We start from the raw sequence: 26390 nt of genomic DNA, 5'->3' as shown, positions 1-26390 counted from the left end.
GACACCACACAAGTGTTATGAAAATAAACAGGATATTTATTAAGATTCACAACAGCCCTGGACTCTTTATGAGGACAGGGTACTAAGCACAAACCAAATCTCTTAGGAAAATACTTCAAGTGCACAATTAAAACAAGTGTCCGAGGACACGGAAAGTTTAAGGTCTCGGGCGGACCCGATAAGGCAAGTCGGAAGCGAGGGACTCGGGACCCTAGAGTAAAGAGGCTATGCAGGCACCGAAATGCCGAGTTACCTAGCCACGAGGGCTGCGGCTGCACAAGTCTTACAGGCGTCGGGGTCTTCGCTGACGAGCCAGGAGCCGGAAGAAAAGGAGTTGCTGGCCGGCGACCAGTGATGAATAGTTCGTAGAGATCCAAGCCTGGATCAGAGATTGTTGATACCTGAAAGCAGAGGGGACCAAGTTCGTACTACTAGCCAGTAGTCAGAGGGTACCAGGATGGCACCGGTTGGCCGTCACCTCGACCAGGTGAGTGGGCGACGCTAGGCTCTGCAGTCTCACGGACCAGGAGGCGTTGTCGGCAACCACGGCGGAGGTGCGAGCTGTCCCACGAAGGATGATGCGGTCGGCGTCGCTGGGCCCAGGATGGGGCATCAAGCCTTGGCAGATCTCAGGGCCACGTGGTGGGCCTAAGATGGCGTCTTGAGTGGACCAGGAGGGTCCGGGGTGCTTCTTGCAGAGATGGAAGCAAGGGCCAGTCTTTAGCAACCAGACCAGCAGTGTTGATTGTCGGATGTCGTCACAGAAGGGCACAAGCCAGCGGCTAGTGACCAGACAACGTGCTGAGCAGCGAGCAGAAGGGCCCCACGCAGATCGTGGAGATGCTGGGAGACTGCACTTCGGCGCTGGAGCGGCTCAGGGTCGGGGCTTCTCGGACCCCAGAGCACTCACCAGGGAATCGCTTCGATGGTCGTGCTGGTTTAAGAGCGTGCAGGTTCTGATGATGGCCGGTCCCTCGAGGTCTCGTCGCACCCACAGATCACAGCTGAGCTGATGACGTGGGTAGAGGTCAGAGGTGCCAGGGAAGCCGGTTTTTGTCGAGCTGGGCCGTCGGATCCTTGAGGAAGGACTTGCAGCAAACCGCAGAGTTCTTAGATGGTGCCCGCTGATGCAGGGTGACTACTCCTTAGTCACAAGGGAGAAATCTTGAGAAGAGTCTTGAGTGTCCTTTCGTAGAAAGTAGTTCTTGATTCAAAGATGATCTAATTTGGAAGGGTCCCCGCTCCGGCCTTTATCCGAAAGAAAGGGGTGGGTACATGACTAGGTCCTGCCCTAAGGGTGGGACCAGGAAGGGGGGTAGTTACACCCCTCTCCCCTGCCGGACTTTCCCCAGGCCAGGGCTGGCGCCCCTGGAACTGGTTCTGACTGGCAGATGCGTAGTGAGCACCGGGGTGCCACTCCGCAGTCACCTTCTCGCAAAAGCCCTACCTACCCAGAATACACAAACCCTGTCTGGGACGGTGCGAACACCGCCCTCGACAGGAAACCCTTTGTCCAAGCGCCCCTCACTGGAAGGACTCCCAGCAGCAGGAGGTCAGACTCGTGTCTGTGGTGGCAGCATCCATTTTGTGGAGCTGAGGCTTTAGTTAACTTTAACCGGGGTTCACAGTTACGTACATGTCGTGTCCCTCTAGAAGGGCGGAATGCTAACCTCGTCGCCAGGGTTGGTGAGAGGGCAGCATCCCGATTCGTATGACACCTTACTCGACATGCCTTGATAACGCGACACCGAAGTTACCGATGGGGTACGCGTTATCATGGAACAGCCATTGGGTCTTGGTTCCGCAAGCTGCAACCGGGCTCGGCTCGGGCCAGGGCCTAGTTCACACGAGCCCATGCACTCTGCCTTCAGGATTGTCAAGGCCTGCCATAGGAGTGACTGATAGGAACTCGAGTGTCCATTGTATGGTTAGATATAGGGCTACTATATCTAAAGCAAAGTGTGATTACACGACTTCGCCCCAGCTGTCATGCAGCCAGTTGTGTCAAATTTAGGCGGCCAGCCAGGGGTGGCATAATACATGCTGCAGCTCCTGGCGGCCCTGGGTACACCTATGCCCTGAGTTACAGGGTCTGATAAGGTGGCCCAGTACCAATTGGTAAATGCACCTAGGGTACATGTCGTAATTTAGAAAGAGAACAGCCAGGCTGTGGGTCTGATTAGCAGGCCCACAGCCAGAGAAAGTCGTAAACCAGTGAAACAAAAGCAAAAAATCTGGGTGATCGTAGGATTGCAGACCCTACTCTCCTACACCGGGGACTTCAATATGAGAGACCTGTGCAATTCGGCTGGCCACCGTGGAGACAATGCCCTGAATATCATGGAAGCCTGCATCAACAAATTCAGCTTGGAACTTGCAAATCAAGCGGTGCTGCCGAATATGAAGCTACAACCAACTTTCAAGAACATCTCAACGCTGGACTACATCTTCTTGAGCCAGAACCTTCAGAGGAGGTGCAAAGAATATAAGGTGACTAATACCTCTGCAAGCGACCACAATCCACTATCAATTGTGGTCAACATAAACACACGAATGCATTCTGAACATCTAACGGCGGGTAAAATGACCAATACGAACACGGATACCGCACGGATAAGACGTGTAAAATGGGGCCCTAGTAGTCAAGAGAAATATAATGCCTGGAAAAAGGCAACACGCATAATTAATCCGCATACGAATTGGCCGGAAATCATTTTGTCAATATCCAACGCTATGACTACAGGAAAACAATTGCCACGCAAAGGAAACCAACATAGTAGTGGGCCTATCATTCTCTCCGACCTTAAAGAATTTAAAGAGAGCAAAAAGCAGTGTCGCTTGGCTGAGCAACAATATCGGAGGAAAAAATGTCCAAAGTTCGAATTACGTCTGAAAGCAGCAAGAAGAGCGCATGAAAACATAGTCTGGGAACTGAAACAGAGAATTATCGAAAACAAATGGAAATGTATTTATGCATTGCTTGCCCCAGCAAGAGTAGGGGATTCTCAAATTACGTTAATAATCTCAATGGTAGAAGCAATACACACAATGCAATACCTGCCAAGGAATGGGCAGCTTATGCTACTAAGTTGTATGTCGACCAGGAAAAATCTAGTCGAAAAACAGTGGCAGCTGCAAACCAATGTCTAGAGGAAAACGAGAATAAGGCCCTCGCTCTCAGCAAAAAAGAAACTCTCCTCACATTGAAGGCCATAAGGAAGGATGGGGCCCCAGGACCAAACGGCATACCAGGCAGTGTTTTTAATGAAGATCGTGCCTTTCTTGGCACCTCATATGTACTGTCTATTTAACCATTGCTTCAATACCTCAGGAGTACCAGACTCGTGGAAGGGCTCCATTCTGCAACCAATCTATAAGAAACGCAACATCTTACACCCTGAGAATTACAGACTAATCGCACTACTTGACAGGGACGGGAAGGCATATGCGAAAGTCCTACTAAAAGCGTTAGAGGAATGGATAACAGACAACCAAATAATTCCATACTACCAGACTGGATTCCGGGCAAACTCGTCAACAATGGATAACGCCCTGGCATTATCATACCTGGTAACTAAGGCTACAGAGGGGATAAACCCATCTCTCTACGCCTGTTTTGTTGACTACAGTGCTGCCTTCGATGGGATTGACCGCAATATACTGTGGGAAAAGTTTGCAAAGTGGGGGATTCCAGGGAAACTTCTGGCAGCCATCATGTCCCTCCATACTGGCACATGGGTCTGCACAAACCTCACACAGTCACATGCAACTGCCAAAATCTACACAAATAAATGGCTAAAACAGGGCTGTGTGATTGCGCCAACACTGTTTAACCTATACACCGCGGACCTGGGAACGGCACTTACTAAAAACAATATTTTTCCACCTAAACTGGGCCACCTTAGAATACCCCTCATGCAATATGCGGACGATCTTGTCATCTTGGTTCAAACCAGAGTAGGCATGAAAAGGGCATTGGAGACTCTTCATTTATATAACTTAGAAAACAAGCTCCAAACTAATGCAAATAAAACCAAGGTACTGGTCTTTGGACATAAACCAAAAAAATATCTGTGGGTTGGAACATCTGACCACTCAGAATTGCTTTTGCAAATAAATACACCTATTTGGGTGTACAATTCTCAGACACCAGCAGAACAACATCTCAGGCCAAATCATTGGAGACAAAATCCGCTAAGGTCACATACGCCCTATGTAAAATCCACAAGAACCTAGTTAGTCATTCAACTAAGGGCATTCGAAGAGTAACACAAGCCAAGCTCTTTTCAACAATCAGCTATGGCCGCCTGGCTTTCCCGGGCTTATTGTCCGATAAACTGGAGCATCTACATATTATGGCTTTCAGAAAAATATTCAGGTTACCATTCTCGACAAGGCGCACAATGATCAGTCTTGAGTTCAACTTAACATCAATGGACATAGAAAGTAAAAAAGACATAATGAAATTATACCATTGAGTGTACAATTAAGCCCGGGCACCCTAAGGGAAGCACTTCAAACTCTCTTTATAGATCAAACCAGCCGTTGGGCTAGGTACCTTGTTTTAGCTAATAAAACACTATGCCTGACAACTGATCAAATATTAAATCTGCCAACAGTTAGCCTAAAAAACCTGTTAAAAAAACAGGGAAAGACCATCTCAAGGCTCCGGGATATAGATACGATCATAACAATTCGTGGCGCTGAGGGCCTCATAAAATCACATGAAGCCACTCAATGCCAACCATACCTGAATGCCGGACTGGAGAGATACGCTCTTCAAAATGTCTTGAAGACCAGGCTGCTAACCCTACCAACAAAGGACTATAGGGCTCACTGGTCATCCACATTAAGTGGAAATAGAGGATGTCGACTGTGTCAATACCACAGAGAATCGGCAGAGCATATCTTCTGTTGTTGCCCAGCGTTGGTAAGTCCAAGGCTTAAATACTTAAGGGCAATATTCAATCTTTATAAAGTAAGAACATGTAAGGAAGCCTTAACGCACATTTATACTATAACAGTGCCAATGGAGCTGGCACGTGCCGGGAAGTTCTTTGTCTCTGCTGGACAGATCTTATGTCAAACGCAAAGTCTAGAAAAATAACAGCTTAACTATCATTTGCACATGGACAAGCATACATAGTATTAATAGTGATGCTTCACTAATTATGAACACTGCCACCCTAATTGAATAGACTTGTTTTAATCTCATTGCATTTTATAGGTAATCATACAATAAAGGATTTCACATCTTTTTTCACATATTCACACTCGGTATTAGAAAAGGGCAGAATAAAACATTCATAGGCTGAGATGTGCTGTGTGTGCAATTATTAAAAATAGACCTAAGGCATAGGCAAAGTGGGCAGTTACCCAGGGCCTCGTTTTCCAAGCCCCTGTGTAGAATAACTTTTTCCCTGCCTCACTTCTGTCTATTTCTATATCACAATCATTAATGTTTAAGCAAATATTGTCTGCCATCACGGACATTTAATTATTAGAAAACGAGTAATACAATTCAAACTTAGTCCTATCAGGGCTCCAAAATATTTCTGACCCCGGGCCCCAATTTTTTTTAGATGATACTGTTGTTGACTGCAAAAATGTAACACTAGCTTAGGAAATTGATTATCACCACAACTTTATTAAAGCCCTTTTACTCCATAAACGCAGATGTAAAGCTAGCCTTCGGCATAATCTTCTTTTACTGGAGCCAGTCCATCTGACGATCCCCAGAGTTCCTGACAGAGGACTACTGTGATGTGCAAAAAAAGTCCACCAAATGAGATTCCTCAAAGCATGAACAAACATATGTGACTGACGTGCGCGCCCCTGGAAGCTTCCGCTGCAGTCACTGCGGTTCACTTAGCAGCAGGCAAGAGACAGAGACAGACACAGGGAGGAAGGAACGACAGACAGCAGAAGCAAAATGAAGAAGTTTGCAGCATTTCTACTGCTCTTGGTCTTACTGGCCGCGTTCACAGGTAGGACTTTGAAAATATATATATATATATATACGTTATGAACTATCGAGCGAGTATACGTTTGAACTATCGAGCGAGTATATATTTTATTAAATATGGAACAAAAGTACTTGATATTAGTTTCTCACCCCTAAATGTTAAGATGTAGATGCACACGCATTAGTATAAGGATAGATAGCTGTGTCGTCATGTGTTTGTGTATGTTACCGTGTGTGCCAATAAAGCAAGCACGTTTCAAATATTTAAAAAAGTCTTTGCAGCTGTTTGTAGCTGGTCTGTCTGTTTAAATTGTTCAATGAACATTTCTACATTCTCTTTATAAACTCACATTCAGGTACAATGTTTCAACTTTAGAGAACTGACTGTTTACATCGCTTGTCCTGTTATTATTACGGGGCCTGGAATTATGTAAAGAAAAAAAACGGTCCCTGGCTGATAGCTTTCACATATAATCGATCGCTCAGACTGATATCACCAGCATGGCTAAGCAGTGCAATGTTAGGCGAGTGACTTGTAAATAGTTTAGTGCGAACTGACGCGGCCACTGGGCACAGACACGGCATTCTTCAGCGCAGGGGAACAGTGCTCATATGTGGCCCTGTTGATGGATCGCCTGCGCGCGCTTTACCGCCTCACATAAGTAGTTTGTCAGAGAGCGGGCATTCCTCTCGCGCCCTTGGAATGTGGGTTCCCCCGGGGATTGCCTGCAATGAAAGGGGACTCTGTGCATTGACTGGAAACAGACGGGATAGGAAAGGTATCACGGGCTTTCCAGATAGACTCGGCGCTCCCAGCTCCCCTCCAACTTAACCCGTTTTCTTCTCTTCCTAGATGCGACGCCGCTTTTAAGTGAAAAACAAGCTAAGCAGGTCCTGAGAAGCAAGCGTTCCAACAGGCCCAGGAAGGCTGGACATCCCGACGAGCCAATGAGGGTAAAGGCTGATGTTGCATATAAAGCCGAGGCGCTCTTTTACTGCGTTCATTCTCGTCCGCAGAATAGAAACAGACATTTAGAAAGTAATTTTTTGTTAAATACTTCTCCAAGTGCATTGGTATTTTAAAACATTGGTAAGGGACCAAATTTATGAATGGAAGGCGAAAACAAATGTTTTCCTGGTTAGTGTGCAGTAGGTAAATCTGTTGCATCAGTCAATCAAAGTTCACGTCTTTCTAAAACGTAGTCACAGCAAAGTTTATTATGCAGAAAGGTATTTTGAGACTGGTATTACATTCGTTGAAGCAGGTAAAATCGCGTAACTCCCAAATGAATACTTTGGCCACAGGCACCTAAGATTCATGCCACCCTTGTCAGGACCACTCAAACATGTGGATGGTAGCCTCCGAAAGCCCCTCAGCCAAAGTACCAGCGAAACCAGGGGCCAATGTGTAAAAGAATGATTTTTGGGGCCAAAGTTTTGTTCAGAAGTCTGTGGCTTTGCAATTGAATGAAGGCGTGCCGAATACCAGGGCTGTGTATTACTGATTCCATCTCATGCCCTTTTAATTCACCAGCAGACACTCTCTGCTCCTTTGTTTGCACACTGGCAGGTTCTTGTTTGTCCCTGCTTTCTCCCTTTGTCACGTTTTTCCATCTCTCTCTTCCTTCTTCTTTCCTCCTTTTGTGTTTTTTCTCTCCCTTGCTCTAGGTCAAAGTCTCATGAAGGAAAACAATTGCTGGTCCCCAAAATAGTGGGGTTCTGACCCACTGCCAGTTTCTGGTGCCTCAGAAGCTGAGGGTTGTGTCCAATTTGTTAAAAAAAAAACATACACTCAGTAGCCCATGCTATTGAATAAAAACCTGCTTAGTTTTGATTCCACCTCATGCCTCTTTCTTTCACCACCCTACTCTTCCTTCCTCTATCTCGTACATGGGTTTTTGATCACAGATTTCTTTCTTTGTCAATGTTTCCTTGCTCCTACTCCCTTTTCTCCCTTTGCTGACTCTGTAGTGCTTTGAGTAAAAAACGAATCAAGTCCTGGTCCTCAAAAATTAGTGCCCGTTCCACCCAGAGCAACCAGCAACACAAACTGAATATTAGTTTTGTGTTTGTTGTGCTTTTTTACCCACAAGGCTCGAGGTGAACGACGACTTCATCACATTCTCATAGGGGATTCCATCAGGGCCGGACTGGGAACCAGAACCGGCCCTGGAAAAGTGCTCGGCCGGCCCCCCTCCCCCCCCTCCGGGAGGAGGGGTGGGGGGGGCGGGGTGCGACCGCGCTCTGTGCCAGGGCCGGTTTTCGGCCGTTTTTGTTACAGTGCCGTTTTTGCAGCATAGCTGCAAAAATGGCCCTGTAACATAAAACGGCCCCCAGGGGCCCAAAACCGGCCCCCAACCATGCGGCCCACCGGGGGATTGCCCGGTGCCCGCAACAGCCAGTCCGGGCCTGGATTCCATAGACAACACTTTCAGTTTGGTGATGCAGCAGATGTGTGATCTGTGTCACTTAGCAAATGTTAAGTAATGTTTCTACTTGGAATGCACGTATTGACGTTCCCCCACAGGTCTTCGTTTTCGCTTTCTAGAGGCCATGGGGGTGCAGGTGCAGCTGGTTACTGTGGAGATTTAGGCACTTACGGCCACATGCATCAATTTAGGATTTTGCATTTCCTAAATAGCGAAAATTAAGGAATCGCTATTTAGGAATTGCAAAATCCTATACATCAAGAAATCCTAAATTTTTTTAGGATTTCTTAAATTTCGGAATTTGCGATTTCTTAATTGCGAATCGCAATTAAGGAATGGCATTTCATTGATTCCTATGGGCCTGGAGGCCCATAGGAATCAATGCCGTTTTGCATTTCTTTTTTTAGGAAATCACAATTTGTTGATGCCTTGCAAGGGTGCAGAGGGGGGTCCAAAGGACCCCTCCCTGCACCCCTGAAATTTATTTTAAAGTGCATGTTTCACACACACATGTCCTAAGGACATGTGTGTCTGTAACATGACTCTTTTAAAAATGCATTTTTGTGCTTGTTTAAACAATTTCGCAAATTAACACGAGGGTCAACCTCGTGTTAATTTGCACTTCCTATTTCAAAATTCGCTTTTTTAAAAAAATTGATGCATTGCATTTAAGGAATCGCACAAATGCGATTCCTTAAATACATTCACATTTTTAGAAAATGCAAAAAAAAAACGAATTTTTAAAAATTGTTTCATGCATCCCAAAAACGTATTTAGGAAGCGCAAACGGCCGAATTTACCGATTCGCACCGTTTGCACTTCCTAAATAGGTTGATGCATGTGGGGGTTGGTTCGGAAAGTAGCTATTTCTCAAAATACTGTGGTGGACATGCTGGGTGGCCATTTAGAGTGAATCCACTTGCTGAAGTATTTTTTTATTTACTTAGATAACTGATACGGAAACAGTTCAACTTCTTCCTAGTAGCATGTTGAAACTGCGTTTTGTTGTCCTCGACTGTTGGACAAGTTGTTCTATTTATGTAGCAGAATTTCTTGCAACCGGTACTATTGCTCAGTGTAGAACGGAGCTGGAAAACATCAGAACCCTTATTTCAGAACAGTTACCCCGTGGTATTTATTCTCACCCAGTGAAAAGCCCTAAGCAGTGGCACGATCGAAAGTAACAATCTTATCTTAAGTGTGTGTAACACTTAACCTCTGCGCACTGTTGCTACTTGCGGAAAATCGCTACTCTTTTTATAAATACAACAACACTTATAAAGTTTCAACTGTAAGTATATTTATAACTTGTTTCCACAGCAAATAAACTCTTTTGTTTTACAATGATAAACACAAAGTATGTTATTACATTTCAACACACAATATATACAATATAACATAAGTAGATGTCGAATCTTTCATTTCTGGTGACTTTTTCTTTGTTATGCCCAATGCATTTCGAGCTCAATAGAGCTCTTCGTGGGGGGCCTGTGAAACTGAATATAATTTGCAATTAGTAAATTTGTTCAACTCATCATATCAACACAACTCCTAAAGTTGTTACAGAGCAAAAATTATATGGTAACATTCCCTTATAAACTACCCTTCACCAACACCACAGTGTATGTGAAAAAAATCCAAAAAACCAAACTCACTGAAGTCGCAATAAACCAGAAATCTCCTCTCCTGAAAGAAAACGAAACACTGAAACTACCTCCACCTATTCTTGCATAATAAAGTCCATAGCTCGACAACCAAATCACAAAAACGCTAGCACAATGTCTTACCTTGAACACTCAAAGCACTGTGCTCGAACAAAAATCTCCAACACACCCAGTCGTCCCTCTCCTCCTGTAAATATATACAAAACATCAGCTCTACTCCGGGATCCAATCCCTGAAATACTTATTAGCTCAACCACCAGTATTCCAGAAGCTCACCTTGCTAACAACTCCTGAGTATGCGAACCGTTTCCCTCTCTCGTTCAAACGCTCTCGCTATGGGAACCGCTGACAGCATGGATCAACCACACCCAATTATTTAAAGTGATGACTAATCTTCGACAATGAAAACGGACTAAAAAACTAACGCCTGTCTACTAAACCACGGGTGCCATATTTAAAGATCAAAAGTGACCCTAGTTTACCGAAAAAACCAAAGATAAAGACACAACGCGTGTTTAAAATAAAATAAGAAAAATAAAGTGAACATGAACATGTTACCATTCAGTGAAATAATGAATCAGCAATATACAGATGAATATAATTAGATGCAGACATCAATCTCGTACAGCATTTAAGGCGTAAGAGGAATCATAGAAAACATGATATATCAATTTTCTCATTAAGACCTTTGAGTTCTTGTGTAACAAGATATCTTATCCAGTGGATTTCTCTTTGGAGGAGGGATCTGGATGGATCAATCCCCTCGTATGTTCTTACTACCTCTAGAATCGAAAACCTGATCTGGGCAATGCTATGATTGTTTTCATTCCAGTGTTTGGCCAAATTGCTTTAATTTAATCTATTACATAAAGTGTCCCTGCGGGAAAATTTACACAGGAAAAACAGAAAGGAAACTCAAAACAAGGATTTCTGAACATAAGAGTACAATAAGAAACAAAAATATCAAAAGCAATTTGGCCAAACACTGGAATGAAAACAATCATAGCATTGCCCAGATCAGGTTTTCGATTCTAGAGGTAGTAAGAACATACGAGGGGGTTGATCTATCCAGATCCCTCCTCCAAAGAGAAATTCACTGGATAAGATATCTTGTTACACAAGAACCCAAAGGTCTTAATGAGAAAATTGATTTATCATGTTTTCTATGATTCCTCTTACGCCTTAAATGCTGTACGAGATTGATGTCTGCATCTAATTATATTCATCTGTATATTGCTGATTCATTATTTCACTGAATGGTAACATGTTCATGTTCACTTTATTTTTCTTATTTTATTTTAAACACGCGTTGTGTCTTTATCTTTGGTTTTTTCGGTAAACTAGGGTCACTTTTGATCTTTAAATATGGCACCCGTGGTTTAGTGGACAGGAGTTAGTTTTTTAGTCCGTTTTCATTGTCGAAGATTAGTCATCACTTTAAATAATTGGGTGTGGTTGATCCATGCTGTCAGCGGTTCCCATAGCGAGAGCGTTTGAACGAGAGAGGGAAACGGTTCGCATACTCAGGAGTTGTTAGCAAGGTGAGCTTCTGGAATACTGGTGGTTGAGCTAATAAGTATTTCAGGGATTGGATCCCAGAGTAGAGCTGATGTTTTGTATATATTCACAGGAGGAGAGGGACGACTGGGTGTGTTGGAGATTTTTGTTCGAGCACAGTGCTTTGAGTGTTCAAGGTAAGACATTGTGCTAGCGTTTTTGTGATTTGGTTGTCGAGCTTTGGACTTTATTATGCAAGAATAGGTGGAGGTAGTTTCAGTGTTTCGTTTTCTTTCAGGAGAGGAGATTTCTGGTTTATTGCGACTTCAGTGAGTTTGGTTTTTTGGATTTTTTTCACATGCACTGTGGTGTTGGTGAAGGGTAGTTTATAAGGGAATGTTACCATATAATTTTTGCTCTGTAACAACTTTAGGAGTTGTGTTGATATGATGAGTTGAACAAATTTACTAATTGCAAATTATATTCAGTTTCACAGGCCCCCGACGAAGAGCTCTATTGAGCTCGAAATGCATTGGGCATAACAAAGAAAAAGTCACCAGAAATGAAAGATTCGACATCTACTTATGTTATATTGTATATATTGTGTGTTGAAATGTAATAACATACTTTGTGTTTATCATTGTAAAACAAAAGAGTTTATTTGCTGTGGAAACAAGTTATATATATACTTACAGTTGAAACTTTATAAGTATTGTTGTATTTATAAAAAGAGTAGCGGTTTTCCGCAAGTAGCAACAGTGCGCAGAGGTTAAGTGTTACACACACTTAAGATAAGATTGTTGTAGTCAGGCACGGAACAGGACAGACGTGCTACCTCAGCTGCACGCTTGGTTTAAATTAAATAGATTAAAAAAGAGAGATTACTAGAGTTTAAAAGTAGAGTGCCCCTCCAACCCCAATTCATTTCACGATCGAAAGTAAGCCATATCTGTCCAGTGAGTGCAGAAGTGATCCACAAGTCATGTTCATAGGTCACACATGTTATTTCCGTGTTGTGCTCCGCTCGATCACCAAGCATAATCTTCAGAGGTTGGACTGTCCTTGAGACTTGAGTATCTTATAGGTTGAATTCTTCTATGTCTTGCTGTTAGAACTGGCTATTTCTGGTGGTTGGCTAAGGCTGACACCAAAGCTAGACAGAAACCACCATTCTAGTCAGGGCAAGGGAGTCACACACCAAGATAACCCCTGCTCACCCCCTTGGTAGCTTTGCACGAGCAGACAGGCTTATCCCGGAGGCAATGTGTAAAGCATTTGGCAACGCACACAACAGCAACAACATTCTAGGCACACCACAAAAGGAACTCCACACAAGGTTATATAAAAATAACTTTTGTATTGTCAAAACATATCAGATAGTAATCACACAATATATATTGTGCCAACTGGCACGGTCAATATTCACAAGGGATTATTTACAGGACAGGGCCACTGTCAGAATCAACACTTTTAGAACTAGAAATACTGTTAGAAATAGCACTTTTGAACATATAACAATCAGAAGTTTCACACATGATGCATAGAACATTCGGAGCGGTAGGAAAGACACGTGATGTATAAACATACATTCAGCGGTGTAAGAACAAGGCACATGACGCATCAAAACACATACAGAGGTACCGGAGAAACACATGATGCCTAAAAGATTCAGAGGTGTAGGTAAGACACATAATGCATAAAACACATTCAGAGGTGTCACAGGCCTAATGGCATAGCACATTACGCATAACTCACATTTGGGCCTAACCAGTAAAAACTACAGTAGGCAATCTCTCACAAGTCTAAACACATTAGACTCTCCCCCTAAGCATAACTCACATTTAGGGGCGTAACTCACATAGTGAAATAAACTCTCACTAACATAAACCTACACAGGTAAAATAACATCATAATCACACTGCGCAAACATCACCTAAAGCAATTACTATCAAAAACATAGTACAACCACATTGCGCAGAAATCACATACCAGCCCCCTGGCCAACTGGCCATCCAACAAGGGGACTCAAAAAGCCCTGTGTCCAGAATGTCAGGGCGCACTGCCAATGCAGCGCCAGTCAGGGGTGCGCTACCGGTGCAAACCTAAACGTTGCAGCTGCCCACTAATTGCTTGGCAGCTGGGAACAGTCACAAGGCCTAAACGTTGCAGCTGGCACTAAGTGCTGCGCAGCTGTAGAAGGCCTGGCACCTCTGTGCTATCTCTGTCTCACACAGGGACTCTCTCCATTGCGCCTAAATGGTGCAGCAGCCCACTACTTGCTGGGCAGCTGGGAGACAACATAACTGCGATAGGGCCCTCACTGACCTTAGAACAGAACTGCGCCAACTGTTGGAGCCAACAGGCTCTGAAGACACATATGCGCAGGGCTGTAGCCACACGGGGCTCTGTAAATAAAGATGTCCCCAAAGTCCCTTGTGGGGACGCTAAAATCACTGTGGCCTTGGAGCACCTTGGCTCCTCTCAAAAATAAGGGGGACAGGGGGAGCCAACTCAGCTCCTTAAAACAAACATGCCCCCGCACCGGTGGAGTCTCTCGTGGGCTCTTAAGCAAAATATGCCCCTCCTCGGAGCCTCCGGGGGCTCAGGGTACAACCATGCCCCCTACCGTGGGGCGGCCCACTGCCACCCGGGGCCGCACTACAGATCAACACCATACGGGGCCTCGCGCTGGCCCTAACACCTGCCCAGAGCCCCTAGGACACTCACCTGTCGCTCGTTGGCGGGGCTGCTCCTCTCTTCGGAGCGGGTGGGGCTCTCTCACTCACGAGAGCCTCGCTGGGAGAGAGCATAATCTCCAGCACGGCGCGGGGCTTCCCCTGGCTCCTGGGAGCCCCACGCTAACGCCGCACCTCCTCACACGGGCAGCCTCCCCTTCTCGGCGGCGGCGGGCGGGACTTCCGTCCAGGCCGCGCTATGATTGGCCGGCCGTCCAAACACTTCCGGGTCGTCGCAGGCAGCGCGGCGGCCCGGCGGGGGCTGCGCACACTCCGGGGCTGCGGCGGTGAATCTTCGAGGTGAAAAACGAGGGGTGGTCACTCGCGAGAATCAAAATAAAAGCGCTACTCAGCGCTTGGGGGCAAAGGAAAGCGCTCTCAGCGCTATAAGTTAAAAATAAAGCGTTCTCAAGCGCTGGGGGAGAAATAAAGCGCTCCAAAGCGCTAGATGCAAAAAGAAAGCAACAAAGTCCATCAGGAGTCCAGGACCTCAGCAGTCCAGGACATAAGGTGGAGCACAGCAGCTCCCAGAAAAGAAAAGTCCATCAGGTATCCAGGGGCAGGGCAGGGGCCCAGGGAGGCAAGCCTTCCCCTGGGCCCAAGCAGCAGCACGCCCCTGGCAGGATTCAAGTTGGAAACAAGAACATTTTGTAAGGGGACCCAGCCCCTTTTTATACAGAGAAATCCTTTGTCTAGCAGGGTGCAGGCAGTGTGAGAACCAGCTACAACTGGTTATAGGGAACTCCTTTCACAGGCGAGTCTAGGGACATCAGACGCACCACAGGGGGTGGAGCCAGCATTGTATGGGGAAAGCCCAGCCCTATTCAGGCCTCACGTCAGCATGCTAAGCACTCCATTCACCACCGGGGCAGACCCTCCCAGACTCTTGGAGCCAGGCTCACCAGCCAATCACACGCCAGACACAATTTACACAAATATGCCAACTTCTAGAAGTGGCACTTCCACACTAGACACAATCATGCCGCATATATCGTTGCGCAGCATTCAATCTCATGAGTTCGCACATACCAAACTCGACCCTGCACTCCCTGCACATCAGGTACTACCATGGGCATACATATTCCCCATTCATTCCTATGGGAAGGCAGGTAACTCACCAAACACACAGAGAGCTCACATACTTTACACTGTGCCACAGTGAAAAAGTGCGCAGAGGCCTAAAATCACCAACACCAAGTCACAGAAACAGGCTAGGAAAAAGCAAAAAGTCTCGGGTGAACCTGCCAAAAAGGGCCAGGTCCAACACATGCTGTGCACAGACACGGAAGATGTATAAAGCAAGCCTCATGTACTCTGCTGTAGACCAAGGCATATTTGTTGTTACACTAAGCTACTGTTTGAACATGCATCACTTGTCTCTAAATATATAAGAATATGGGGGAAATATTTGGATCAAGTCGTATTCTGGAATGAATAGGCAATACTGACAAAAAGCAAATGAATTACTTTTGGGCGTTACCTGGGCAGATACATACTGTATAACCAAATATCCCAAAACTGATAGAAAGATAGATAGGAATAAAATCAGAGAGGAAGAAATGGAGAGAGATAGTGAGCAGAGGGGTATCATGTGTATTAGTTAAGTCCGGGGAAAAACGTTGCCAATTTTAAACATGTACACATTTCCTAAGTTGCCTCCCCATTTACATGATGACTTTTAACACACATTTGAGTTTGTGACAATGCAGGATTCCTTTCTCTGAATTTACATTGCCTACAAACTTCACTTAGTAAGAACATTATCACAATACCTTGAACATTCCGTGCAAGGTCTGAGCATACATTGTGCAAATACAGTTGTTTTTTGCGCCATCTATGCGGTGACACAGCTATCTATAGAACATAAACAATGGCGGGCTGATTAGAGGTCTTGGCTCAGAGCAAGGATGTGTTTTGTTTCAAATAAACATGCATTTCCAGGTTTTAGACAGAGGAGCACCTGCTGTCATATGCTAGGCCACTACACACTGAAGCCTCAGCCCGGTTGCTGCCTGATCACTCTGCAAAGAGAGATGCCCAACTTGTGACCATGTGGAGGCCTACAATATTTCCTTTCAGGTAATGGGGTGGATCATCCAAAAGGGGATTCTTGGCAGAACGCATTCACTCCTTCGAAACTAGTTTTGTTTTATATGTTCGCATATATACATTGTTTAGCAAGATGGAGGAACTGTTTATCCTGTTAGCTGTCCTTATATTGCAAATTACTCTTATTTGCTTCTGTCTATTGATCATTGCAGCACATATATTCTATACAAAAATCACGATGGTTCAATAAATATTGAAAACACCCTTCTGTGTATTCCTTGTATATTTCTCTGAGAGAAAGAGAGCACGAGTGACTGAGCGAAATGGTTTTAAATCTCTTATCACGATTCCTGGAAAGGATCAGGTTTGTCATGTTCTATGGTTGCCAAAATCATTTCTACCTATCTAGGTTTACGGGTACTTATGGTGGCACTGTGGGGTAGCTGGCCTTTAGGACAACATATCCTGTGAGGGTGCGCAGAATCAATCTGGCACAATCCAAAAGTTTTCGGTGCCCAACAAACTTGCAGTTCCTACTAGAAAGTGCAAACTATAGGACAAGGGAGAGTGCTAGAGAGAGAAAGGTAAAGAAACCAAGAGCAAATGGTGAAATGGTAAAAAGAGAGATGGGAAATGGGAAAGGCAGGGTGATTTTCTGTCCTATATATATTGGTAGTAGGACTTTTTTGCCTTACATTAAGCACCATGAGGATTGCTTCGTGGCCCATGGCACAGTATTGAGCTCAATACAAAAAAACACACTTTTATTCTGATCCATGTGTATTAATTCTATTAATGTGGATTTTGCCTTATCTCTCTCAAACTTTTAATGAAGTGAAAAATATCATTCAAGGGGGAAGGCATCCCTTAAGGATAAGACCCCTCACTCACCCGAAGGTGACATGCTTCCTCATATGGGGCCTCCTTACCAGAATTGAAAACCTAGTCAACACTGGGAGCTACTACTTCAAGATTTTAAGGAAGGAGCTCAGAGATGTTCTTTTGGAGAAACAGCGCTGCTTACCTCACTCCACCAATTACCACACATATGAAATTACCATCCTTCTCCAAAAAAACATCTCTGAGCTCCTTCCTTACAAGGAGCTCACTTCATAGGGTTTTGTTAATGTATCCCAGCTGCACTGTGATTGCTTTCGCGCCCATGCCAGTTTCATCATACAAGTCTTAAGGGTCTTAAAGAGTGCACTCATTAATAGAATGGGAATGTCCACAAACATACATAGAAAGCAGAGTAACATAACCATTTTCATAATTGCAAAGATGGAGCCACCCGTATCCATCTAACCACATGCTCTTTCAGTTTTGTAATAAATAGCCCATAGTTCTGACTAATGACTATCTCCGGCTCTCTGTGTACCTATATCCCAAGGTATTTACCAGGTTTGTTACACCTTCCAAGTGGGAAATCCAGATCGTGTGGTTCAGTGGCTTGCGTGTGTGGGAATATGATGGAATTGTCCCAATTAATTCTCAAACCTGAACACCTTTCATATTTAATATATTTGTGGATGAGAGGTGCTAACTGCTTCTACAGGTTACGTACATAAAGCACCATATCATCCGTAATAGAGTGATATAGCAAATGGTCACTGGTGAAAGCAAAGTGCGGCAGCTGTATATCTCAACCTAATCCCGCCAATGGCTCTAAGGCGAGGGCAAATAGTATTGGTGATAAAGGGCAGCCCTGGCTTGTCCCCCTACATATCTGAACTGGGGCTGAAACATTGCCATTAATTCTTATCCTTGCTATTGGGTCCATGTATAATAGGTGTATCCACCGCAAGAATGCCTATGGCATTCCCAAGAGTTGATGCAACGTGAACATATAGTTCCACTGTATATATAAGTAAAAGTCTTAGCAACTTCTAAAAACTCAGCTGATGTCTTAATCGTTGGATCAAATTGGTGTAAAACTGCAAACAGCATCTGCAGATTTGTGAGGTTGAGCGCGTAGGTACAAAACCTGATTGATCCGGCAGTACTTAGCTTGGGAATAGGGGCTATAACCTGGCTGCTATTATTGTCACCAGTATTTTGGTGTCAATGTTTATGAGTGATAGTGGTCTATAGGATTCACAGCAAGCTGGATTCTTCTCTGGTTTCAACAAGGCCTCCCAGACCGTTGGAGGTAGCATTTGTTTATCATATTCTTCTACATGCATAGCATGGAGGTATGGTGCTAATAAGTCAGTATATGTCTTATAGAATCTGCAAAGAATTCCGACCAAACATGATACCTTGCCATTCGGCAAGGTGCGTATTGCTTCTTTCACCTAATCAATTATGACAAGCTGGACTAAAAATGTCCTCTGTCCCGGGGAGAGCCATGCTAGTGTCACATCGTCAAGATATGCTGCAGTGTCTGTAGTCACGGTGGCTTCACATGGCCAATAAGGATGGGAGTAGAAGTCCACAAATTGCTCCATGATTGCTGGGGTATCCTAATACACACTCCCATCTTGGGACTTTGTCTCCACAATGTGTACTTGTGTCTTAGGTTCTTTTACCTTAGATGCTAATGTACGTCCCAGTCTTTCTCCCTCCCCATAGGAACTTGCTATCCATCATCTGGCGTGTGTTTCACTTCTTGCTTTGTTGTTTCAGTATATTCGGTGATTTGCTCTCAAATCTCTGCTAATGTGCTGAAGTCGGGTTGTAGTTCCTTGCTTCTCTCCAAAAGTTGCAATTTGCCCTTTCTATTTTTTAGTTGAGAGCGAAGTGATCTCTGTACACCTGCCTGCAGTCAATTACACACTCCTGACATAGATATCTTGAACACTTACCATAGTGTTCCGATCTCCTCCAAAGAACCCTCATTTTCCTGAAAGTACCATACAATCGCTGTTCTTATATCTTCCCTAAAAACAGGATTCAGGTAGGAGCAGGGCTGACTAGTTACCGGGCATTTTGGCATGCTTCCGAGTTGGGGGCTGATGTCACTGCGGTGGGGACTAATTTCGTTGATGGAGACCTTCTTTTGCTTTGAAATAAGCAAAGCAAAATTAATTTTATTCAGCACATGCAGGTCACCATAAACAAAATCAGCCCCAGCTCGTCAGCACGCCAAAACGCCCGGTAGCCAGTCCGGCCCTGGGTAGGAGGTGGCTTGAATTCGCCATTGATACATTGTATATGCATACGTAGGGATGGCAAGTTATAGTAGCATTGGCACATGGTCTGACAATGTCCTGGGTAAATGCTTTACTTGTGTGGTCCATGTACACAGCTCATGCGACACCAACCAATATTTTAAGTGAGACCATGTGTTGTGTACCGATGAAATAAACGTCCCTTATCTGGTGTGAGGGTGGCACATCTTTTATATATCTACAATCCCATAATCTTCCATATTTTGTCATATTACTTATGCTGATTGTTTGCCATGCCAGTCTGGGAAGGCAGACCAGTCTATTGCAGGATCTATGTACATATTACGATTCCCCCAAGATTACCACTGTAGGGTGCATTTTACACAGGCGTCCCCAGACTCTGATATAGAACTCGGGGTTGTCAACATTGGGGCTATATGCATTGACTATCGTCACCTTGGTTCCTCTCAGTATCCCCTGCATTATAATATACTTCCCCATATTATCCATTTCAGAATGTGTGAATGTAAACGGGGTGATCTTTTTAACCAATAATAGCACACCCCTAGAGTAGGTTGAGTTTGCTAAGGCCACACGCACCGCCAACCATCACACACCTATTTTGAAATCAGTAGAATTTGTGATGTGTGTTTCTTGTAGCAATGCTATCTGTTTATAGTGGCAGTCTCAGTATGCCACTATTTGCCTCATTTCCTTGGGATTATTGAACCCTCTCATATTCCATGTTAGGAACCTGGGGGCAGATTTATGTTAACAGGCGCATCCCCAGGGATGCGCCAGTTAACGTGCGCCACAGTGCGCCACAGCTCCGCCACCCATGGTGCAAAAACGGCACAGATGCGTGACGCATCTGTGCTGGAAATGTGGCACATTGCTGGAGTTGCGTCGCAGCTCCAGCAAGGCTGGGGGGTACACCATGTGCACAATGCTGTGCCAAGACCTACGCCTGCTTCAAGCAGGCGCAGGGTTTTGACGCAGCATTGCCCTGAAAGTGACTGAGTGAAATCTCATAGATTTCACTCAGCCACTTTCAGGAGGCGTTCCTGCGCAGGAACGCCCCCCCCTGCGCAGGAACGCCTCCTTATGGCGCAGTGCTTTACAACATGACGCATCTCCTAGATGCATCACGTTGTAAATAGGGCGCATTGTTTGTGCTGCAGTTGAGTCAAATAAAGTGACGCAATTGCGGCGCAAAGAGGAGCAACGGCCTCATAAATCTGCCCCCTAATGTGCCTACAGATCATGGAGTATCACCAGATTGCCCGTGTGGAATCCGTAATGTATAGATTATAGTGTAGCATGGAGTGACGTACTCTTCGCTAGATTAACAATGCACTGTGCTGGCGACAAACAACAAGAAAATCCCCCCCCCACTACAGCACCCCAATTATGCTAAAGCATCCCAATCAAATACAGCAATCTTGTTCCAACAGGTAAAGTCAAGAGGACCGTACACAACTGTTGTTTCTTGCATACTATACAACATCATGTGGGGTATACCCTTGTGGGGCGAGTAGGCTCCAAGTAGCCCACCCAATGTACAAGGGTAGCTGGGAACTAATGGTGACCTTTGCAGTCTCCGTCATCATCACATGGTGGCAGACAAATGGTAGCCATAGGTAGAAGCTCTACTTCTCAATGATGGTCTTTGTGCAAGTGCGCCTTACAGTTCACACTTCGCTATCCAACCCCAGGTTAGCGGTGTCGTAGACAGCAAGTATTCTCAGTTCTGGATTTCCCCTCCATGTACGATTGCCTCCTTACCTACGTTACTGAGCACCACTGTCCGCCTACTCTCCCATACTCACAGTCTGCCATAGTTAGTACCCTTTGCTGTCGCACTCTGGGGCAGTAGAGGGAGATCCATTGGGCTCTTGTGGTGGTGTTGAATCGACCTTAGAAACTTCAGTACCATTCTTGGGTCGGTATAGATCTTCTAGCTCCTGTCATGATCAACTTGAAGTCGAGCTGGGTATAGCATTGCATTCGGTACATTGGCTGCTTGCAGTTTCTTCTTCACTTGGAGGAAAACTCTGCGCGCCACCTGCACAGCCATTGTAACGTCTGGAAAAAAAGCCACATTATATTCCTGATATTGGATTGCTTTTTTAAAAAAAATTTTGACAGACGAAGCCCTGGAACTCGGTCCCTTTAGTTTAACAATTTTACTATTATGGGTCTTGAGGTAGACCAGGGAGGTGGGTGCACCAGCAAAGCCCTGTGTGCTTGTTCCACAAGCAGCACTGTTGAGTGCTCCTCTGCCTCAAATATTTCTTTCAACATGTTTTCAATATAGGCTTCTAGTCGGCCTATGTTTGTGGATTCTGGTACACTGACAATTCTGAGCTTGTTGTGCTGTGAATACACTTCAAGGTCCTCATTCTGGGCTTGAATCACCTCCAAACCGTTCTCCATATTCAGGCACGTAGTGGTGGCCATCTGCATTTCATCATCGACAGTGGAAAGGCGCTGTTCTGCCTCTGTGAGTCACGAGGCCTGTTTGTCTAGTTTTGTAGCCAAATGGACAATTGTTAGATTTAGCGTGTCTATCTTGCCGTCAATCAATTGGATGCTTTGCTTTATAGCCAGGAGTGTAGCCTCAGGCACTGAGGTGCATGTAGGTTGAGTCTTCTGCTCGGAGTCCAAGAGCACATGCTGCTGTGCTTGGAGGACACCCCGGTTTTCACACGTTAGCCTGGATTGCAGCTTATCTATTTTTTCCATTTCAGCCAGCATCTCCTCTTGCCTGACAGGTTATTATATAGCCACTGAGGGGATCGTCAAGTCACAGCGAAACTCTCTGGTTAAGTACTAGCTGCCAAATCACAGTGTCAGAAGCCCCTTCCTCACAGATTGATATTTTTGCAAACTGTAGCTCTCCAAGCTATTGCAGCACCAGTTCTGGCTTACCAGTCCTCAGAAGGGCCAGCATGGGGCAGCGCAGTCAGTAATATGTCTATTTCTCTGAAGCCTACTCCAAGCCACTTAGGCCATCCATCTCACTGTTGCCAGTGTGTTTATTTATTCATGCATCTCAGTACCCAGCCAGCAAGGTAATGTGGTACCTGGGCTGGTCCATCAGCCAAAAACCGCCACTGAGTTCACTCCCAGAACCACAGAGGGGCCACAGTCCAGTGGGGCCAATGGGAGGTGTATCAATTGGCCAAGTCTATTGTGCGCCCCCACTGGAGAAACTTAAAGTTACTCACTGCATGCCAATCAGGCCTGGCCTCCACCCAGCCGAGGCCTGGTGGTGATGCACTTCAGGTGGCCATTCTCCCTTTTGGCTGGTGCCTCCTCATAGCCGAAGCCTAGTGTCGCCACACTCCAGGTAGGCACTCCCCTCTTATGCCTTGTGCACCGCATGCCGGTGGGGACGGTCTTCACACCGCTGAAGCCCAGTGCCACCACACGTCGGGCAGGCGATCTGCAATCCTGGTCCATGTTTTCAAGCTGCAGCAAGACTAGCCAACACACCAGCTGGCCCACAGTCGCCCGGGGCCTTCCCCTACCACAGGCCAGCATCAACCAGAGGTGCTCTTCAGTTTGCTGCTCAGTCATCGTGCAAGCCTTCAGGTCTCCCCTGGCTCAAGATTGTCCATACCACACCTCCAGTGCCAACTCCAGGCAAGCAGCAGCACCAAACCCGGTCTCTCAGTTCAGGCAGCAGGTACAGTCAGTGCAGCTGACACGGGCCCATGGTCCCAGTCTGCACAGCTCCTTCAATTTTTGTTGCTTAGGTCTGCACTACCTCAAAAGACCAGGTTAACACCAGAACCTGGGCTTCTATGGGAATTCACAAGGGCATATTATCAAGCCCATTATCGCCTCTTTAGCGGCAGTTTCCTGCCGATAAAAGCAGCAAAAATGTATCGCCCTTTCTTGATAATATGGCCCTTGGTTTGTATGATTTTCATCATAAAATAGTGACCAGGATTGTTACCCAGGGTACATGGTTTTTCAGTTAACCTTTTTGAAAAAGGCTGGTTGTGGGGATCTGTCACTTACCTTCTTGAAGAAAGAAGAAAGGGCTTCCTCTTCTAGGATCCACTCTATTCTCCTGGGCAGTACAGTGGTTTAAGGAAGGAAGGTATCTGAGCCAAAAATCCCCGAGTGAACAGAAACATTAGGGCAAGCACACTTCCTTTAGGCTTCTCGTCTACTTCCCTGAAACTGTAATGTCTTCGAAGTACTGGAATCAGAAGGCAGATTTCGAACTGTATCTTTAGGTCAGAGTAGGTGTGAAATTCCAGAAGTAGAGGAGTGGCTGTGCCTTTCTATTTTCCTTTGTCCTGGCCGTTTTCCTGGATTGTTCAATTTTGGGAAAGCGTTCCTATTCTCAAGGGACCCCCCAAACTGACAGATCTAATGCTCCCCAGGGTATCTAGTCTTAGGTGAGCGCTGGGAGGAGAGACCCCGAATGGTCTCCCCACTCATTCCTCTCAGGTGAAAGCGCCCTTTAAGTCGCTTGACCGAGCACTGGCTGGGGTAGCTTTTTCTAGTGTTTTTGGGCGCTTGGCACACACATGCTTGTGGGCCTCTTTTACATTTGACGTCCAGAGACTGGAGGCACAGGGCCTAAGTCTGTGTATATTTCTATTAAGTGAAATGGCCGGGAACTCTTTACGAACATTCCTTTGTTTGAAACGTGATAAGGCATTTTATTTATTCATGCGTTTTTATATAGCGCAGACTTTACCCGAAGGCGTCAGAGAGCTTCACAATAGGAACAGTAATGAAACATGAGGAGAAAATTACAAGTGAACAAATTACAAAAGCAAACGTTAAGTTACATGAGGCAAAAAAGACAATTGTGAGCAAACAAAATACATGAGGTAGCAAACAGTGCATTACATTAGGAAAAGTGACATGTATGCAGGTTACAAGAGAAAACAAAGTACAATTAGAGGGATAATACTGCAAAATAAGGGAGACACTCAAGCACAAGAACAAACATTACATAGGCAATGGTGGCACTTGTGCAAGTATCAAAAGCAAACAAAATGTGAGAGGTAGCAAACAGTGTGTCACAAGAGAAAATTTTCTGCATTACGAGATGGTCTAGAGCCTCCAGAGAGTTTAAGTTTATTTGCCAGGTAGCGAGGAGAGGAGGAGTGCAAAGATCACAAACATTACCCAAATACCTAAGTCAGGGTTACTAGTATATGTTTGCAAGAAGAAGGATGGATGCTGCCCACTGAGGACAGCTCCATCCCCTTCTTCATCTATCTGCTCTGCTCTTCTCTGACTTTCATTCAGATGGTGATTTTTCTTGTGAGAAGAGCCCCGGGTGGGTTCAACTTTAGCCCCTGCACGCACAGAGGAAAGGGTATTCCAAAATTATTATTTGAGGAAAGAAACCGGATCCCAGGCTAATTGTAAGACAATTCTGAATTGTTAAGATACATTTCTACTGATTAGTCACTGGTGTGCTGCGGATTGCCTACCTTTGATTATATAAAAATGGAGTTTATGGAATTGCTTCTGAAATTGGAAGTGCAAGGATTCCTTGCTGTTGAACTGACCTGAGTATGCTGTAGCTGTCATGGGCAGACATTGCGATGCTACAATATGATTATAACAAGATATTTTAAATGAACCCCTGAACTCCTCATGTGCCTCAGAAACAACCTACCTGGAATCTGGAACATGTAGGTGTATTTGAGACAGATAGCCAGACTTTGGTGCTGTTGCCCAAGTGTGCCTATTGGGCAGCCCAAATCCTCTTACTTCCACATACCCCAATTCACTTCTAGGAACTCTGAGAATCTGTCCACCTGCCTTGCAGGTACTTGTGATACTGTTCATCTGCACCTTAACGAACCTTAATAGATTCAAACTATCCCACTATGGTGTGAAGATATTTTCTATCCTCCTTTTTACTCAACTCTATCCTTATCCATAAGTTTTTGTGAACGATTAGGCTTCTGAGCGCCGGGTTCAGTATTCTGGAGAAGTTTTAAGGCATGGGCAAAGTGGGCAATTGGCCAGCTATTCTGGAAATGTGTTTTGTTCCATGGGTGTTGCGTGGGAACACTCACAGCAACACCCATGGAACACCCCTTTCACGCAAAGTGCTGCGTGCAAAAGAGCCATATTTACAAGACCGGAAAAGTCACGCAGGGTGGCTTTACCTGTACTTGTAAATATGGAGCAGGAAAATATACCTCTGGTATGACACAAAAGCTGACGTACGGGTGGCGCAAGGGGCTTGTAAATCTGCCCCAGAATGTCTGAGCATCACCTTTCAAGAAACCAGGCACCCCCATGTCACTGGCACCAATACTAGGAACCCAGCCATAAACTACCAGAACACCCATTCATGCATCCAGCCACTGGGGAACAAGGCTCAGGCAAACATGAAAACAACGCCCCAATGAGGGTTTTTTTTCTGTCAAAGGGGTTATTCCTGAGTGTGCACAGATGACCAGTCCACCAATATGGGTGTTTCAGGACTGTTTCAACACAAAACTCAAAACTGCACTCTGGGGATCAGCAAGAATTAAAAGAATGCGCCGGTGTATTCCTGCGACCAGAAATGCACAATTCAAGAATTCCTCTAATATGCCTGGACAAGAAACAAGTACTCACTGAGCAATTTCAAACCCCACGGCAAACCTGAGCTGGGGCCAAATCCAGGATTGACCTTAACACGTTTACAAACAAAATAAAAAATATCGAAAATGTATGTATGCATGCCTCGCTGCTTTCTTAAAAGTTTCATGGGTCACTAGTCTTCAAATTACAAATCTGCGCTTGGCTTCTAGTGACTGAGCACCTATTGTTTGTCCCTTGATAGACTCCTATTCTAGGCTCATACCAACTTCGGTTCGTGTGACATACTTTTTCTGAGCCACGATCCCTGTGTAGAATGAGTTTCAAATTGAACATTTTTTCAGGATTGCTTTTGTTAAATGCCC

The 26390-nt window shown here is 45.1% G+C and overlaps 1 protein-coding gene across 1 annotated transcript in view; it reads left to right on the top strand.

Annotated features, from left to right (window-relative positions):
- The first annotated feature begins 5830 nt into the window (after positions 1 to 5830).
- Positions 5831 to 26390, top strand: part of C7H17orf67 (chromosome 7 C17orf67 homolog) — a 139092-nt gene continuing 118532 nt past the window's right edge. The window contains exons 1-2 of the mRNA XM_086928765.1: positions 5831 to 5987; positions 6819 to 6919. Of these exons, the coding sequence (XP_086784891.1) occupies positions 5933 to 5987; positions 6819 to 6919 (156 nt within the window). The 5' untranslated portion in view covers positions 5831 to 5932. The remainder of the gene's footprint in view (positions 5988 to 6818; positions 6920 to 26390) is intronic.

This window comes from Lissotriton vulgaris, chromosome 7 (genome assembly GCF_964263255.1).
Source record: "Lissotriton vulgaris chromosome 7, aLisVul1.2, whole genome shotgun sequence".
NCBI lineage: Eukaryota > Metazoa > Chordata > Amphibia > Caudata > Salamandridae > Lissotriton > Lissotriton vulgaris.
This window is presented reverse-complemented; position numbering and strand designations above follow the sequence as displayed.